The sequence below is a fragment of the Phalangium opilio genome, unplaced genomic scaffold (genome assembly GCF_054372755.1).
Source record: "Phalangium opilio isolate 3A_F unplaced genomic scaffold, DU_Popi_V2 ptg000037l_1, whole genome shotgun sequence".
NCBI classification, from domain to species: domain Eukaryota; kingdom Metazoa; phylum Arthropoda; class Arachnida; order Opiliones; family Phalangiidae; genus Phalangium; species Phalangium opilio.
Window position 1 is genome coordinate 6,012,015 of NW_028324160.1, and position 17,653 is coordinate 6,029,667.

The 17,653-nt window shown below is 35.6% G+C and overlaps 2 protein-coding genes across 2 annotated transcripts; both read right to left on the minus strand.

Moving 5' to 3' along the window:
* Positions 1 to 1,155: 1,155 nt before the first annotated feature.
* On the minus strand, positions 1,156 to 6,243 carry LOC149683495 (uncharacterized). The gene is made up of 3 exons (XM_089871296.1): positions 5,719 to 6,243; positions 1,260 to 5,653; positions 1,156 to 1,192 (listed from the first exon to the last, which is right to left on the minus strand). Exons 1-3 carry the CDS (start codon positions 6,241 to 6,243, stop codon positions 1,156 to 1,158), a joined length of 4,956 nt encoding a protein of 1,651 aa, XP_089727422.1.
* Positions 6,244 to 9,056: 2,813 nt separating this feature from the next.
* Positions 9,057 to 10,705, minus strand: LOC149683496 (uncharacterized). Its single transcript, XM_089871248.1, has 2 exons — positions 10,472 to 10,705; positions 9,057 to 10,410 (listed from the first exon to the last, which is right to left on the minus strand). Exons 1-2 carry the CDS (start codon positions 10,546 to 10,548, stop codon positions 9,816 to 9,818), a joined length of 672 nt encoding a protein of 223 aa, XP_089727374.1. The 5' UTR covers positions 10,549 to 10,705; the 3' UTR covers positions 9,057 to 9,815.
* Between the last annotated feature and the right edge of the window lie 6,948 nt (positions 10,706 to 17,653).

Consider the following 17,653-nt stretch of genomic DNA (forward strand, 5'->3'; position numbering starts at 1 on the left):
GTGTTGACTTTGTAGTTTCATCAAGATTACTGTTGAACTTGTAGTTTCATCAAGATTACTGTTGACCTTGTAGTTTCATCAGATCATATTCTTTCATGTCATAGCTTCTGGGTTATTTCAAATGTAAACATATTCCTTTATGATAAGAATAGTAACATTCTCGATAACTAGCGCTGAAAAGGGTGGAAAATTTTTCATCAGCAAATGCCAAATCAAGTTGAGTACCACCATCAGTTGATTGCTTCAAGCTGAGACCTTGTAAAAGTTGAAACCCATTATCAGAGAAGAAATCAACTAGTTTCTGAGATTCAAGAGACGATGTCTCAAGAAGGTTAATGTTGAAGTCGCCAACAATGACGCTGGGAATATCTTCATCATAATAGTCCGCCACACATTTTCCAATACCATATATTATGTCTCGAATGTTGCAATGTGGTGAACAGTAAAGTGCTAGGACAGAAAGGCATAAATCGCCTAACATTCCAGAAAACCACAAGCATTCAATATGACAGGTTCTTGACGGTTCGGCAGTGTACCGACGGATCCTGGTGTGAGTTACATTTTCTTTGATGTAAGCTGATACTCCATATGGTTTTCGTCGAGACTCAAGAGGAAGTCGAATACCATTTAGCTCAGAAAATCCAGGGATTTTAAAATTGTCAGCCTCTTTGGCCCAGGTTTCCACTAGAAATACCATATCTGATTCCATTATTTTGAGATCTGAGATGACATCCGGTAAATGGCAATTTAAAGACTGTACGTTATGTACATAAATAGATATTCTTTTATCCAAAATAGATAGAATCAATGGACAATCTTTTCGAAGTCGCTCCATCTCTAAGGCAACAGCGTCTTTACTTTTAACCACTGGTTTAGGCGCTGTGAACTTTCCCACGATGAACAAACCGTTTGAAGTTTTGGCTCTACTACAGGCAACGTATAATTGAGACCTTTTAATACTTCTCTTTTGACCGAGATGAACAACTACTTCGGAGTATGTGTCTCCTTGACTCTTGTGTACCGTAATAGCTTCGGCAATTACTAGAGGATACTGCTTTCTTGATACGTAGATGTTTTTCTGTCCTGATCGTCTGGTGAAACTTCTAACGATCTTCTCAATAGGCGTCCATAATTCGTTAATGTTATTGGCTGCCATTAATCCTTGAAACTGCGCTCTAGTCTCTTTTCCAGTCTTTTCATCATTAAATTCTATCCAAACTCGAACAGGGACCTGTTCACCTTTTCGATTTTGACTATACTGTATTTTTCGTAATCTTCCAGTTGCACCATTTACTAGGCCATCGGCAGTGTTCAAATTGTTGGTGATCATGTACCTGATACCAACCATTAGACTTAATTCTCTTGGTAAACCGCTGGTTTCTTGGGTTTTCAAGGTTTTTACTGCTTCAAGAATTCTTGTTTTGATTTCATTGCTAGCGTCACCCGTAGCCGAGTCAAATGCAACTGAGCATACCTTTTCAGCATTCTGTGAACATAGCTTTAATTCATTAAACGCATTTACTTCATCATTTGTTGCAAACAAATGAAGGGATTCCAGAGGCAGAGGTCTTGAAATAGATGTTTCCAGGCTTCGAAACAAATCGATGTCGGCGGGTGTCATCTCTCCCATGGACATTCGATTTAAAGCCATAGCGAATATTTTGTCATCTTTTTGTCTCATAATTTCGTCAAGCTCATACAGCTTAAATTCTTCCCACAGTGGACTTCCAATTAGCGCCGCATAGGGGTTATTCTTCTCCTTTAAGGGCATGAATGTGTAATTATCCCCAACAGGTGGTAATTGGTTGTAGTCTCCCACGAGAATAACTGAAATACCACCAAAATGCTTTGAAGATCCGAAGATTTGTTGGGCTCTTACATTAATATAATTGAAGATTTTGGCTCCACACATAGATATTTCATCTATTATCAGAAGTTTCAGGCCTAAAAGAGAACACCTTTTTCTGTTCAAAGTGTCATTGTCCAAAGGGTTCATCTTGCCGGAAAATTGATTAGTTGGCAAGTTAAAGGCAGAGTGAAGAGTGACACCATCAATATTAAAAGCCGCTTTACCGGTGAACGCTGTTCTTAAAACGGATAATCGTGATGGATCAGCACCAGGCCTGTTCTTTTCATGTCTGGATACGGCCTCAAAAATGGCTTGAATCAAGAGACTTTTTCCAACACCAGCACCCCCTGTAATGAGAATCCTCAAAGGTTCTTCTTGAGATGTTTTGAAATGATTAAGCACGTAGTAAAAAATCTCTCGCTGCTTCAAGTTAAGTTTTCGAAGCATGCTGTAATATTCTTCATGGTTCACCAGAGTAATTGTTGGAGTGAAATCGGCAGTGCTTGTCTGTTGAATATCAGAAGTTATGTCACAAACAGCTTCTTGAAGAGAGTTGACATAATATTGTGGATCATCCAAAGTGAAACTTCTGTCACGTTCGTTTTGATGTTCAATCATAGGTTGAATATTTTGAACTTCATTTGTATGTTGGTTTTCTCTTACTTCTTGAATCATTTGGTCCAGATCCAAATCATCAATTTCACTTATAAATTCCCTTCTAGCTTGAGATATTTCCAGCTTATGGGCTTCATAGATTTCTTCAACGTTAGCTTCTAGTAATTCGGTTTCCTCACAACGCCAAGGTAAAAATAACATCAGTTCCACTCGACAGTAATTTTTGAGATCTTTTACCATACTGTACTTTTTGAATCTGATTACTTTGGCCTGCATCCTTTTCCTGACGTATCCTGAAGAATCTTTCAGCTCAAGAGACGTTTCCACAGAAGTCGTTTCAATTTCTTGGTCTTCATCTTCGTTCAAATTTTGGGTTCTTCTATTGCGTTTGGTTCGGGAAAACTCATACCATGAGGCGAAAGCGGCTAGACTGAGATTTTCCAGTTCATCCGGTCTCGCAACGTAGTGCTCGATGATGCCATCAGAAAAAACGTCAGTACTATCATCGGGCAATAATTCCAATTCAGATGGCCTTTTCAGAATGTGCACCCTCTCTTCTGGTGGTGAAGTGTTTATGAAAACGTGAGCACGACTGCTCCGACAAATTGGTATGGAAAGAAGTATGTAGCAGCATTCTTGGGCGCTAATTTCTTCACAATGAATGAATTTATTAGCAATAACCTTTAATCTCTCTTTTATACCACTGCCTTTATTTTTTGCGTCTTTGATAGCTTCTCTGAGAAGCATTGACATACCCTTTTGGGCTTTACCAATGTAGGAAACGATATACATGAGACAGGCGTACGGGTCTAAGACGTATTGGAGATCCATATTAGCGTTCCATAACTCCAAAATCTTCTTGTTGTATGGATTGATTCTAATTTCTTTTGGTGATCTTTTAAGAAGTACAGTGCACCTTCTAATTGGATAAGTTACAGCTGCAATATATTCCTCTTCCGTCACGCTCAGAGTTTCCAAAAATTCTTCAAATGTTTCCGGTGCAGTTTCAACACACAATTTCTCGATAGCATTTCGCACCAATTTGCTTAAGGCTTCAACCTCTTCAACGTTTTCGATTTCATCACGTTTAGAAGGGTCGTAAATAATGGTTCTTCCCATTGGAGGAAAAGGTATTCCAAAACGACACGATGACTGTCCACTATCATTCTTCTTACGACAGGTTTTGGAATGCTTGTGGGTTTGCAGCTTGACCAAGTTGTTCCATTTTTCACTTCCATCCCCCTTCGAGCAAGTAATGTTGGAATCAATGAATATGATAACCTCTTCCAGATTGGAGTTATCGGTTCTCAATTGTGGAGCGTTTTTATTCCAGAGGAGAATATGAGCGTGTGGTGATCCCCTCATTTGGAACTCAATTCTAATATAGTAATCATCAATGGTACCAATCGGTGACTCCTTGCTTCGTAGAAACTTGAAAAATTCTCTCAGACGATAATCAAAATATCTGCTGCAGGTGACAGGGTCCTCGTTGATAAGCTTAGCTCTCTCCATAAATCCCAAGGTTTTGACATATTCTTTCGCAGTGTCTCGCGGGTGTCCGGCAATGACGCACAAGGACTCCAAAAGCTCTTCCCATTTCGACTCAGCCGCACTCAAAGTGAGGAACCACGTAGGATTACCAAGTTGACGAACCATAGCCAAAAGATCTTTCTCACGTTGTTGTAAATAGCCAGGGGAAGATCTGACGCTTTCTAAAACTTTGTAACCATCATCGTGTTTCACCAAGGAATCCAAACTTCCAGGTGCTGTTAATGCTCCCGCTGTGTATGGTTGGCCGGCTTTGGACTTTGTTTTTCTCATGCAAATATTAGTAGCGCTTCGTAGTTTTGACGATACTAATTTAACATAGGAATAACATATTTTCGGAATATTCGAAGCACAACGCCTGTCGCTGCATCTGAACTCCCATTTTATTTGTTGTGTGTATGTTGCCTTCGGTGGTAGCATCAAGGTTTGGCCAGCGTAAATTTGCGGGAAAGAAAGGTATTCAGAGTCTTCATCATAAAGAATAGATTGTGGTCTCTGCCCTTCTCCAGGCGCATAAGCAATACTTTCAATCTGAGGTGTAATTAGATCTTCAGAAGAAAGCAAAAGGGTATCTCTGTTGCCATTATTTAATGGAGTTTCTTCATCAATTTCGTCCCATTCCTCGTCGCTGTCAAGTACTTGTTGAGGTTCTGCTACAGCATTCTCTCGTAGATCTCTACCAATAGAGGGTGTGTTGCTTGCTACAATTGGCATGTCTTCTTCATTTGATACGAAATCTATGCTATTTGATTGGCTGAATTCCAAAGCCACGTCATCTGGAACTGTAACTTCATGTTTTAAATATAGCGGAGTTGTTATTAGGAACTTTAAGGCATCCATAATTTTTCTGGGACGAACGGTTTCAAACATATAGTGGTGTTGATATTCCTTCTTCCTCATGAGTTTAATTTGAACAACTTGAGTGTCACTGGGACTTCTGGGTAGAATTGAAACTGAAGAGTCGATTGAAACGGGCACATTTACGACATTACCGCGAATGCCTCTTTGCTGATCAACTCCTAGTTTTCTTATCTGCATAAATGGTAATCGAGGAGATATCATTCTATACTCCAGTTCCGTTAGATTTTTCAACTCTGAAGGTAATTCGGGAAAAATGTAGCCATTTTCTTTAGAGAGTGGTGGTACTTTCTTTCGAGAAATACAGCCGTGGCAAGAACTACACAACAAAATATGCGACGGTAGCACGTTTTGACGTATTCCTTCAACTGCTAAGTATTTAGCTGAGTCTATTCTTTTAACAGAAGTAAGGAAAAATAGTCCAGAACAGCATTCGCATACATGATCTGGACCATCCAATATATTTTGGAGATAGGTATTTTCATAATATTGTGGATCTTGTTTTCCAAAGGTTCTTCTTTCATGATCTCTTATAAGCTCCCTCTGGACAGAACCTTCACGTCTAATTTGCCTTCTAGAGTTGTCTCTCTGTAATTCAGATTCAGCGTAGAACGGATCTTGACGCCTAATTTGTCTTGTACGATTGTCTCTCTGGATTTCACTTTGTATATAATTGGAATCTAGACGTCTATTCTGTCTCGACAAATTATCTCTTTGATTTTCAGCTTGAGCATAGGCTTCATTTCCCCTTCTTAATTTTTTAGACCTTCTATCTCTCTCCAACTTAGACGGAATAGTACTATTTGTGGGGCCATGGCTAGTTGAAGGGCCATAAAAAATTGGGGGACCTTGGCTAGTTGAAGGGCCATAAAAAATTGGGGGCCCTTGGTTTGTTGAAGGGCCATGAAAAATTGGGGGCCCTTGGTTTGTTGAAGCGCCATGAAAAATTGGGGGCCCTTGGCTTGTTGAAGGGCCATAAAAAATTGGGGGCCCTTGACTTGTTGAAGGGCCATAAAAAATTGGGGGCCCTTGACTTGTTGAAGGGCCATAAAAAATTGGGGGCCCTTGACTTGTTGAAGGGCCATAAAAAATTGGGGGCCCTTGACTTGTTGAAGGGCCATAAAAAATTGGGGGCCCTTGACTTGTTGAAGGGCCATAAAAAATTGGGGGCCCTTGACTTGTTGAAGGGCCATCAAATATTGGGGGACCTTGGCTTGTTGAAGGGCCATCAAATATTGGGGGACCTTGGCTTGTTGCAGAGCCATCAAAAATTGGCGGACCTTGGCTTGTTGCAGAGCCATCAAAAATTGGCGGACCTTGGCTTGTTGCAGAGCCATCAAAAATTGGCGGACCTTGGCTTGTTGCAGAGCCATCAATTATTGGGGGACCTTGGCTAGTTGAAGAGCCATCAATTATTGGGGGACCTTGGCTAGTTGAAGAGCCATCAATTATTGGGGGACCTTGGCTAGTTGAAGAGCCATCAAATATTGGGGGACCTTGGAATGTTGAGCAGTCCTGGTGCTTTGAAAGGTTTGTTAAAGGACTATCGAATGTAGAGTTGTTATTTTTTTTCTTTTTTTCAGCATACATTTGTCGGCGACGTGCATTTTCTTTTTCTTTATATTCTGAATTCTGGCGTAATCTCCTCATTCTTTCTTTCGGTGATTCTTTGTCATTTGAAGCCATTTTATAACTCTGTTTAGTTCAACTTATCAAAATACACTATAATGTTTGAGGAATAACTTATTTCGTTAGTGTTATTATTATAAATGTACAGAAATAGATAGGATAGTTTAAAATAAAAATTTAGAAGATAGTGATCTTGCTTGGATCAAAAAATTATTTAAAGTGAATAGGCTTAACAATGTTGAATTGCGATAGTTTATAATAATTTACAACCTAGTAAAATAAAGTAAAGGGAAACTTAAAATTTAGAGAATGAAAAATTAAAAACGTTATAGTTTAGCAAGTGCTGCAAGCAGTTAGCAACTTTAACGCTGTACAGTACAAGGCTTAATAATATGAGAAGTTTGAGAACAACTGGGAACTGGCCCCGAGTTGTTTTACACTACAAGAGAATAATTAGATTAAAGATATAGCTAAAAAAACTACAATAAATGTGATCTTGCTTAGATCACCAAATAATACTTAGCTGCAATAATTATTATTTAAGTCTTCAAAGTAAATCATTCGGCAATATATGTTATGAAGTCAAGAAAGACTCAAGAGTCGATAACGTCACGTGACGTTCGCAGGTAAAAACCGCAGGCTGGGCAGAGAGAATTTAAAAGGGGAGTAGAAGGGGTGGTTTGGAATGTAGCGCAACGTCGTCTGCTAAACGTTATCTAGGCAGGTCGATTTCCGGTATGATGCGTTTGTAATAGATAGATTTTAGAACACGTGACCGGAAACTCGCCTACCCCAAAAAGCTCAACGCGACATCTTGTTTGGGCGTCATCACGTTTAATAGAGTCAAAGGGGGGGCCTTCCACTCCCCTTCTAAATTCTCTCTGGGCTGGGCCGGAAATAAGCACATTTTATTGGACCATGTCCAATGTCCTACTGGACATTGTCCAATAAAATTTTAAAATGCCCCATAATTTTATTAAAAACTTCCCGAAGTTTTGATAGCTTAACTATGAAAATGTGACACTATTTTTGCTCAATCCAGTGGACATAAAATTTATGTCATAAATTTTGAAGTCAAAGGGGACGTCACTGGATACATGTACCATAAATTTTTTTTCTTATTTCCGGCCCTGACCGCAGGTGCAGTGCACGAGTTTGAATTTCGGAAAAGCTAGACACTTATCTCACGAATCTTAGATCCTCCCCCAACAGAAAGCTCCCTATTTTGTAGATGGATACTGGTTCCAATTTCAAATATTTATTATTTTATTTTAAAATCAAAACATTTGTGGAAGGTTTCTTGATGTCGGATGTGTGGCGCACTCCTGTAAGCCAAGCTACTGGGCGACAAAGTTTGGGGGAATAAGGGACTTGTCGGCGATGCTCTCCTAAAGGTGACGACTACCCCGTGTCCGCAGGCGGTGACTTACCCCATTTCCATCATCCGTCACCACCTGTACAAACCATAACTCCTTCCCTGTTTAATCACATACGACCGCTTCACTCACGGCCCTTCAGAGTGGGCCGCGTTGGGTCTCCCGCTCTAAAATGCTCTAGTAGGCAGTGTGAAAAAAAGAAAAAAATATTTCTTGATGACGTAGTTTTAGTTCAAATGTTTTGAAAATTGATAACGAAAACGCATGGTCTTTGCCAAGTAGAGCAAACTCCAATTGATGCTAATAAAGATTTAAATCTCAATATTGAACAAATGATCATATAGGCGCATGTCAGTCAATTTACAACCATGTCCAGCTTTTATTTAAAAACAAAAATCATTCAGCTTGAATTGAGTCAACATGTACCAAATCTTAAAGTCATTTACATTTTAATAAAAACATGAATTAAGCATATTGAAAAATTGGGGGGATTTCATAACTATACAGAAAAATTGGGGGGGGGGATTTCATAACTATACAGAAAAATTAGGGGGATTTTCATAACTATATTGAAATATTGGGGGGTTTTCATAACTATATTGAAATATTGGGGGGTTTTCATAACTATATTGAAAAATTGGGAGATTTCTATTTTCATAACTATATGGAAAAATTGGGGATTTTCATAACTATATGGAAAAATTGGGGGAATTTTCATAACATTGGAAAATTGGGGGGATTTTCATAACATTGGAAAATTGGGGGGAATTTCATAACTATATTGAAAAATTGGGGGGATTTTCATAACTATATTGAAAAATTGGGGGGATTTTCATAACTATATTGAAATATTGAAAAATTGGGGGGATTTTCATAACTATATTGAAAAATTGGGGGGATTTTCATAACTATATTGAAAAATTGGGGGGATTTTCATAACTATATGGAAAAATTGGGGGGATTTTCATAACTATATGGAAAAATTGGGGGGATTTTCATAACTATATGGAAAAATTGGGGGGATTTTCATAACTATATGGAAAAATTGGGGGGATTTTCATAACTATATTAAAAATTGGGGGGATTTTCATAATTATACAGAAAAATTGGGGGATTTCTATTTTCATAACTATATGGAAAAATTGGGGGGATTTTCATAACTATATGGAAAAATTGGGGGGATTTTCATAACTATATTGAAAAATTGGGGGGATTTTCATAATTATACAGAAAAATTGGGGGATTTTCATAACTAAACAGAAAAATTGGGGGGTTTTCATAACATTGAAATATATGGGGGGTTTTCATAACTATATTGAAATATTGGGGGGGTTTTCATAACTATATTGAAAAATTGGGAGATTTTCATAACTATTTTGGAAAATGGGGAAAAATATCACTATTGGTAAATTTCCTAGAGATGGAAGAAATATTTGTTTAGATAAAATATTTTTCATTAAAATTGTGGGACGTCGCATTTCAGACTTAAAGTTCAGATAAAGTACGTCTATATCACTTAAAAAGACTAGGTATTTTCGGCGCATTTCAGATATAAAGTTCAAATAAAGTACCTCTATATCACTTAAAAAGATGAAGTATTTTTGGCGCATTTCAGATTTACAGTTCACATAAAAGAACCTCTATATCACTTAAAAAGACTAGGTATTTTCAAAACAAGGCTTAAAGTAAACCACTCTAATCACCTGGCAAAAAATTGATACACGTTTCACTAATTCTTTGTTCTCAATAGTCTCTTATCACAACGTCTGTAGATATTTTTAGTTCACAGCTTAAAATAGTTGATGTTAACTAATTTAAGGAAGTCTTAAACTGTCAAAATTTGTTTAAAAGTTCTTAAGCATTGAGCGTTGGATTATTGTTTAAGCCTATGAATTCTTTTTTATCTGTGGCATTAGGAATTTCAACCTCATTTCATTTGTTTACTCTAGATTCACACACTCAGATTTTGAAGGTGATACATTAATGGTTTCAGGTGTCATTTTCGTAGTTTTCTCGACTTCCACAGACTTTAATTCTAGAGCTGATTTTTTTGATTGAGCATCAAAAACTATATCACACGTTTCACTACTATTCTTTAAATTCGCTCCACAACTTTCAGGAACAATTTCCAGGCTTGAAGTAGTTGGAGAAACCAGTGGTTTAGGTACTTCAGAAATGGACTTTTCAGGAACAATTTCCAGGCTCGAATTAGTTGGAGAAACCAGTGATTTAGGTACTTCAGAAATGAACTTTTCAGGAACAATTTCCAGACTCGAAGTAGTTGGAGAAAGTGATGTTTCAGGTACTTGAGAAATGATTAAATCAATTTCATCTTCAGAGTAGCAAGGAAGAATTTTGGAGCACACTCGTTTCGGTGTTGTTGAAGATGTCATAGATTGACACTCTGAATGCTGACGTTTTACTGGTGAAGCACAAACAGGACTTTGATTGCTTGGCTGGCGCCACAATGAATTATTTGGAGATCTTGTTGGTGACAAATATATTGGTCTAGGCGCAGGTCCATACCCTTTACGACTAAAAATTATTATATAAAATAAACTGTTCTGCCATATAATATGTCAGATTGTTGACTTACTCTTCTAAGTTTAAATTAAGGTAACAGCCCCTTTTGATATTGTAAGCAGTATAAATCCGTCTGAGGTCCTTGCTCATGTTCCAAGAAAAATATATCGCGTGAATGGCAGACTTGTAATCAGCATATGCTGTGTTACCTCCAGTAGCGGCAATTACTCTCTCCAATACATACGGGTTCAACGAATTAATATACGCGAAAGCGCATATTTTCAAAATTTGGTCAGGAGACTCTGAATGTTTTGACCTAATCCATCTCCTTATGTCTTCTGGCCACAAACTCTTTTTCCCTATAACAGCCTCCATTTCTAATAGTGGGTTTTTAAATATTTTTGGGCTAGTTGAAGTTGAGTCAGATGACGCCATTGATACCAATAACTGATATAAAACCAAATATAATTCTCACGTTAACTATAATCATTCATTTGAAGTTGAATTTAACGTACCTTTTGGAAGACCAAGAATCAAACAATATGACTATCTGAGGTTAAATGACATCAAATTCCCTTCCAACAAACTCAATTTCAACATGGATAATTAATATACCCATGGATTAAATAACTCGACATTCAATAGTTTACAATTACGTTTCGGCTTAGATTCAATTTCTCGAGTTACCATTAATTCAGTTCTTTTTAAAATTAATTTCAATATCAAAATTAGTTAAATCCTCACGTTAGTCCTTATTACCGTTAATTTTTAGTTCTATTTAACATTAGTTTGACTATAAATATTAATTCTAACATACCGAGGCAACATTCATGATTAATCACAATTAAGTATCTCAAACCAATAACCACTTTGTCAACGTGACCAACCAAGGCTTAACTACGCCAATTTTTTTCAACAAGCTTGATAACCGAGGCTTAGGTACACTTGTATTTTAAGTAAACAGCACACTCACTAAACATTGCAGATCATTCGTAACTAATAATTACGTGGCCCCTTACATACCCTTCCAATTTCAGAAATTTATGTTTAACCCACTTTTTAAAAGAAACGAAACCTTGGGCACTGCCATTCCAAGTAACTGCCAACTAACACTTTTTGCGACTCTAGTTCCAGCAACAATGAAAAGGTTATTTTTTTCACAACAATTTCTTTCCACCCCCACCCCCATAAAAAAGGGTGAAGCGCCACCTAATAGAGATATGTTACTGATCTTTAAAAATTCACATATCATTAAACATATTTTCCAAAAATAATAACAATTAACATTATTTGTTAATTAGTTTCCGTTCTGAAAAAAATAACCAGCAGTTCAAAGGTTTGAAACTTGTTAATATTACTTATATTTTAAAATGAAATGTGAAAATTTTCAAATATAAGAATCTTCTGACACCTAGAACGTTCATGCTTCAAGTTGATATATAATTAGTATACTTTCGAACTTTTAAACTTTATCATTAGTTTTGGCTAAAATATACCCGTGTCTTTGACTTTGTGCTCCGCTTTTAGAAATATTCTTAGTAGTCTTTGTATCACAAGGTTGCTTTTAGAAATATTCTTATCATAAGGTTTTTAAATATTTTTAGGTTAATAGTTTCAAATATTTATAACTACACTAGTCTTAAATGGGTAAATTTTGTTTAAAAGTTCTTTCTTTAAGGGAGACTAAATTTGTCAGCCATTTTTTATCGATTTATATTGATAAAATAACCTCAAATCATTAACTTAACAAACGTTTGCGTTAATTATATATATATAGATGTTCAAAGTTTCAAAAGTTGAAATGCTGAGTTTAACTCTCATTTTTGGAAATAACTTTCTTCTACATTCTAGCTGCCTAAAATATTATTTCAACTTATGACCCATGGAGGGCAATGTTTCACTTGTTGCTATTCATGTAAAATTCAGCATTTGGGTAACTTATTCTAAAAACATTTTACCGTGAAAAACTGAGACATTTTAATAAAGGTTAGATAGACTTACCCCTGAGATATAGACGTCATTTTGATTTTTATTGAAGATTATTAAATAAATGTTGATCAACATTTCTTTTGAATCTTCATAAACACTCTTGGTAACAGAAATTTTTCCATACGGTAGTATATATCACAGTGTATTTAATTTGAGGGTTAATTAACACCGCACACTTTGTGTGATTAATGTAAAATTCAGCATTTAGGTAACTTAAAAGACTGATAACTGATAATTACGTGGCGCAATTATGGGTTCGACAACGTGACCAACCAACACGAATTTTCTCAACAACGACATAACCGAGACGAGTGTATTTAATTTGAGGGTTAATTAACACCGCACACTTTGTGTGATTGATGTAAAATTCAGCATTTAGGTAACTTAAAAGACTGATAACTGATAATTACGTGGCGCAATTATGGGTTCGACAACGTGACCAACCAACACGAATTTTCTCAACAACGACATAACCGAGACGATTTAGGTAACTTAAAAGACTGATAACTGATAATTACGTGGCGCAATTATGGGTTCGACAACGTGACCAACCAACACGAATTTTCTCAACAACGACATAACCGAGACGACTATTAAATAAATGTTCATTAATTCTCACGTTATCAATTCAACAATTAGTGTTAACAACTCCGACAATTTGAGGGTTAATTAACACCGCACACTTTGTGTGATTGATGTAAAATTCAGCATTTAGGTAACTTAAAAGACTGATAACTGATATTTACGTGGCGCAATTATGGGTTCGACAGTGTTAACAACTCCGACAACGTGACCAACCAAAGGCTTAAATACACCTATTTTTAAACAGCAGTTCAAACCGACCCTGTCCGTCAATCCGGTAACTGATAATGACGTGTCGCAATTAAACTATACTAACTTCCTCAATCGGTTAATTTTAATTTTAAACTTAGACTATATAATCATTTATAAAATTATCACTAATCTAGCTAAACTTGGGGTCTTGGACTGCTCGCTTAACTATCAGACGAGTTTGACTTTGACTCTTTATAAACACGTACCAGGGATGCCAGATTGAAAACCTTGAACCCGCCAAAATGAAATTGGAAACAAGCCCCAAAAAACCGCCAATCGGTATTTCGAAAAGAAGCCCAAAAAAACGGACTAAAATAGTATAATATTAATTAAATTAAAGTATAATATTAATTAAATTTAAAGTATAATATTAATTAAATTTAAAGTATAATATTAATTAAATTTAAAGTATAATATTAATTAAATTTAAAGTATAATATTAATTAAATTTAAAGTATAATATTAATTAAATTTAAAGTATAATATTAATTAAATTTAAAGTATAATATTAATTAAATTTAAAGTATAATATTAATTAAATTTAAAGTATAATATTAATTAAATTTAAAGTATAATATTAATTAAATTTAAAGTATAATATTAATTAAATTTAAAGTATAATATTAATTAAATTTAAAGTATAATATTAATTAAATTTAAAGTATAATATTAATTAAATTTAAAGTATAATATTAATTAAATTTAAAGTATAATATTAATTAAATTTAAAGTATAATATTAATTAAATTTAAAGTATAATATTAATTAAATTTAAAGTATAATATTAATTAAATTTAAAGTATAATATTAATTAAATTTAAAGTATAATATTAATTAAATTTAAAGTATAATATTAATTAAATTTAAAGTATAATATTAATTAAATTTAAAGTATAATATTAATTAAATTTAAAGTATAATATTAATTAAATTTAAAGTATAATATTAATTAAATTTAAAGTATAATATTAATTAAATTTAAAGTATAATATTAATTAAATTTAAAGTATAATATTGATAATATTAATTAAATTTAAAGTATAATATTGATAATATTAATTAAATTAAAGTATAATATTAATTAAATTAAAGTATAATATTAATTAAATTAAAGTATAATATTAATTAAATTAAAGTATAATATTAATTAAATTAAAGTATAATATTAATTAAATTAAAGTATAATATTAATTAAATTAAAGTATAATATTAATTAAATTAAAGTATAATATTAATTAAATTAAAGTATAATATTAATTAAATTAAAGTATAATATTAATTAAAGCATAATATTCTATTGTCAATTAATTACCTAAACTAGCATATAAATATGTGTATAAATATATAAAAAAATTTTGGAGCTGTAAGGCTGTTTTAGCCCTAGCTCGTCGCTGAAAAGGAACAAAAAAAAAAAAAAAAAAAAAACAAAAAAAAAAAAAATGGTAAACTTTGCCTGCTTATTCGTTTCTCTCTACATTCAAGACTGATAAGGTATTAGGAAAAGAACTCTAAGCTTCAGACGTGACTTTGAGGCCGACTTAACGTCATATTAACGTGGTAGTGGGCGATTATTTAATTTCTCTCCCTTAGCGCGAAACACGCCTAGACTCGAGATGGATTTCTATCCCAGCTCATATCTTATAAAAGCACTTGTACCTTACAAGAAACGGTGGCGCAGTTCTAGCGTGCCGGGTTTCCGAACCGTAGCGTTGACGTTGGAGCGTTCGAGTCCCGTTGGGGATTTGGAAATTTACGAAATAAAATAATACAGGGCTGATACTGAGTCACTTTTTTCACTAAAAGTTACTATTTTTGAAATTGGTTACTTAAAGTTACTTTTTTTGAATTTTGGTTACTAAAAGTTGATTAATTTAAAATTTGATAGGCCATCTCTTAAAAAAATATGTTTTCCTTATAATTTCCGAGTGAATGAAGGGTGAAAAAACTAAAAAGCAATTTTTTTAAACGATCAGACATTTATTCCCATCGAGGTAGCCGTATTATTTCCAGCCCCTTTAAAAATCTGCCTGTGTGATCGAATGGGCTATGCTGCAGCTGAAGGACCAGCGCGCCCGCCAGTGCGTTACCGTAGCCAGGGGGCCGCGGCCGTTTAGTACGTTTTTCGGCTTTCGCGCAGTCTGCTATTTTTTCAAGAGCGGTTCTAGTTACAGAATGGTTACAAGTCAGGGTACAATTTCGGTATGAGTGAATAAGATCAAAAATCATTTTAGAGCAAAATCAAGCACACCATTCGATAGAGCGTAAAATTTAGATCTAAAATGGCCGCCGCTTTTTTCAAATTTCCAAAAAAAAAAAAAAAAGTCATCCCTCATAAGAATTGCCACCTTTTCCAAAATATTGATGTTTAATGTTAGGCCGACTAGAGTAGTGGCACTCCATGTTAACTACCCATAGAGCTTAATACAGTCAAAGGCAAGTAGGTGCCATTACTCTATAGGTTAGGTTAGGTTAGGTTAGGCTACCCTAAAGTATTAAACACCTGTGTGTACAATTTTAAACTGAGTTTTTCTTCAATTGTGCATGTTAAATATTTAAATTAAGTTACTATTAAGTTACTATTTAGTTACTTTTTTCAAAGTAGTTGGTTACTATTTCAACTAAAATTCAGGCGAGCTCTGAGTATCAGCCCTGATAATATGAAGCTTAGCTACCCTAGGTCCATCTGTTAGCGTTTTAGAGCATTATTTATGAATTATGAATAAATTTGAATAAATTAACGCGAAAATGGGCAGGGTTAAGACGCCCAACCAGCCGTAACATAGGTAATAATGGGGGAAAAAAGGGGGTAATATAGGGGGGAAAGGCACTAAAAAAAGGGGTAAATGGGGGTAAAAGAGGGGGAAAGGGGGAAAAAGTGGGGGTAGTAAATCATCGGTATAAATGCATTACTTTTTAACGCCATCTATGGCGGTAAAAAGTAAAAAAAGGCTAGTTGCAATTAAAATTATACTATTTCATTTAAATTAGGCCTTTTTAATCATATAAGTTAATACAGTCTAAATAAATATACGCTATAAATTAGTAAAGCCACTTGCAGACTGAAAATTTGGCCTTTCAAGCCAATAGCATATAAATTTTACACACAAGAGATACATTGGTGTTTGGCGGACGACCTTGAAATTCACGAAATGTCTCAGTGTGTCACTGGGTTTAGAGCCTGAGACCAAAAATATTGAAGTTGTACCCCATCAGATTCCATCAAAAGCGTGGCTGTCAAAAAATGATGAGGGGGGGGGCTTAGTCTGCCTGTCCTTTTTTGAAATTGGCCTTTACATAAAATCCCTATGTTGCTGGGGGAGGAAAGCAGGGCCGAAGGTTGTTCATCCCTCCCGCGAAAAGAATATTTTGCAGGGGGGGGGGAGTAGAGACGAAGGGTGTTCTTACCCTTCCACCGAAGGAGTTCATATAAAAAGGCTCCTTTTGACAAAAATTCAATTCCCAATTTTTTTAGCCCTCTTTTTGAAACTATTACCATGGATAAAGAATGCGCGTGAGGAAATTCTTTTCACTCTACAGGATAGGCAACTCCCTATCTCGGACGACCGCTTATTCTGTATATACTCTGTTACAACATGGGTTCTCAGCACGCGCAAACCCACGTCTCTATGTGACGTAGCAGCTTGGTACGTGCTGTCAAGAGACTTCAGGATCTTCAGGAAAATATCCCCCAGTTTTTTTAGCTCCAGTGCAGGACCTCTAGGTAGACCTTATTTTCAAATACGTGTGAAATTGCCTACAGCCTATTACACGTATTTGAAACTAAGGCCTAGAGGCCCGTGCACCCGAGCTAAAAAAACTGGCGGATATTTTAAATCCTGAAGAACCTCAAGTTTTTTGTCTATTGTCAGCACGCATAAACCTAGGTTGCATAGAGACCTAGGTTTGCGCGTGCTGACAACCGATGCTGTAACAGAGTATATACAGAATAAGCTGCCGTCCGAGATAAGGTGTTGCCTATCCTATAGCGTGAAAACAAATTTCCTCAAGCGCATGCTATTACTACCGTGAATTGATAGAAGGCCGGAGACCAAGGAGACTGTATAATAGGCGATTTAAAAAATGATGTTTCACATGGGGCGCGCGCAGAAACGCGGGAGGGAAAAATGCCATCCATCTCCGCTTTCCTCCCCCATTACATCGTTTGTACAGGGAACTTTTTAAAAAGGCCTATTATATATCCTCCTTGCTGAAAGCTCTCTCTCCCAATAAACGTGTTTTTCCCCTACCAACCTCCCTCCCTCCCTACCCCTCTCCCCCCCTCCCCAAAGACCCTTCGCTCGGGAGAGAGGAAAGGGGAAGTAGTTTCTATCAATTCACTATGCCTCTGCATTCAAAAAGCCCGCGAAATTTAAACTACATTTCTTTCCTCTCTCTCTCCTCTCCGGGCGAGACGCCCGTCTCCCTCCTCCCC

Bases quoted from the DNA above. Each gene is read 5' to 3' on its own strand.
- LOC149683495 (XM_089871296.1), bottom strand. From the start codon at position 6,243: ATGGCTCTGCAACAAGCCAAGGTCCGCCAATTTTTGATGGCTCTGCAA. The intron at 5,654-5,718 runs GTCCCCCAATTT...ATTCCGTCTAAG, and splicing joins TGGCCCTTCAACTAGCCAAG to TTGGAGAGAGATAGAAGGTC. The intron at 1,193-1,259 runs GTATAGTCAAAA...AATGATGAAAAG, and splicing joins GGAAGATTACGAAAAATACA to ACTGGAAAAGAGACTAGAGC.
- LOC149683496 (XM_089871248.1), bottom strand. From the start codon at position 10,548: ATGAGCAAGGACCTCAGACGGATTTATACTGCTTACAATATCAAAAGG. The intron at 10,411-10,471 runs GTAAGTCAACAA...AATAATTTTTAG, and splicing joins CTTAATTTAAACTTAGAAGA to TCGTAAAGGGTATGGACCTG.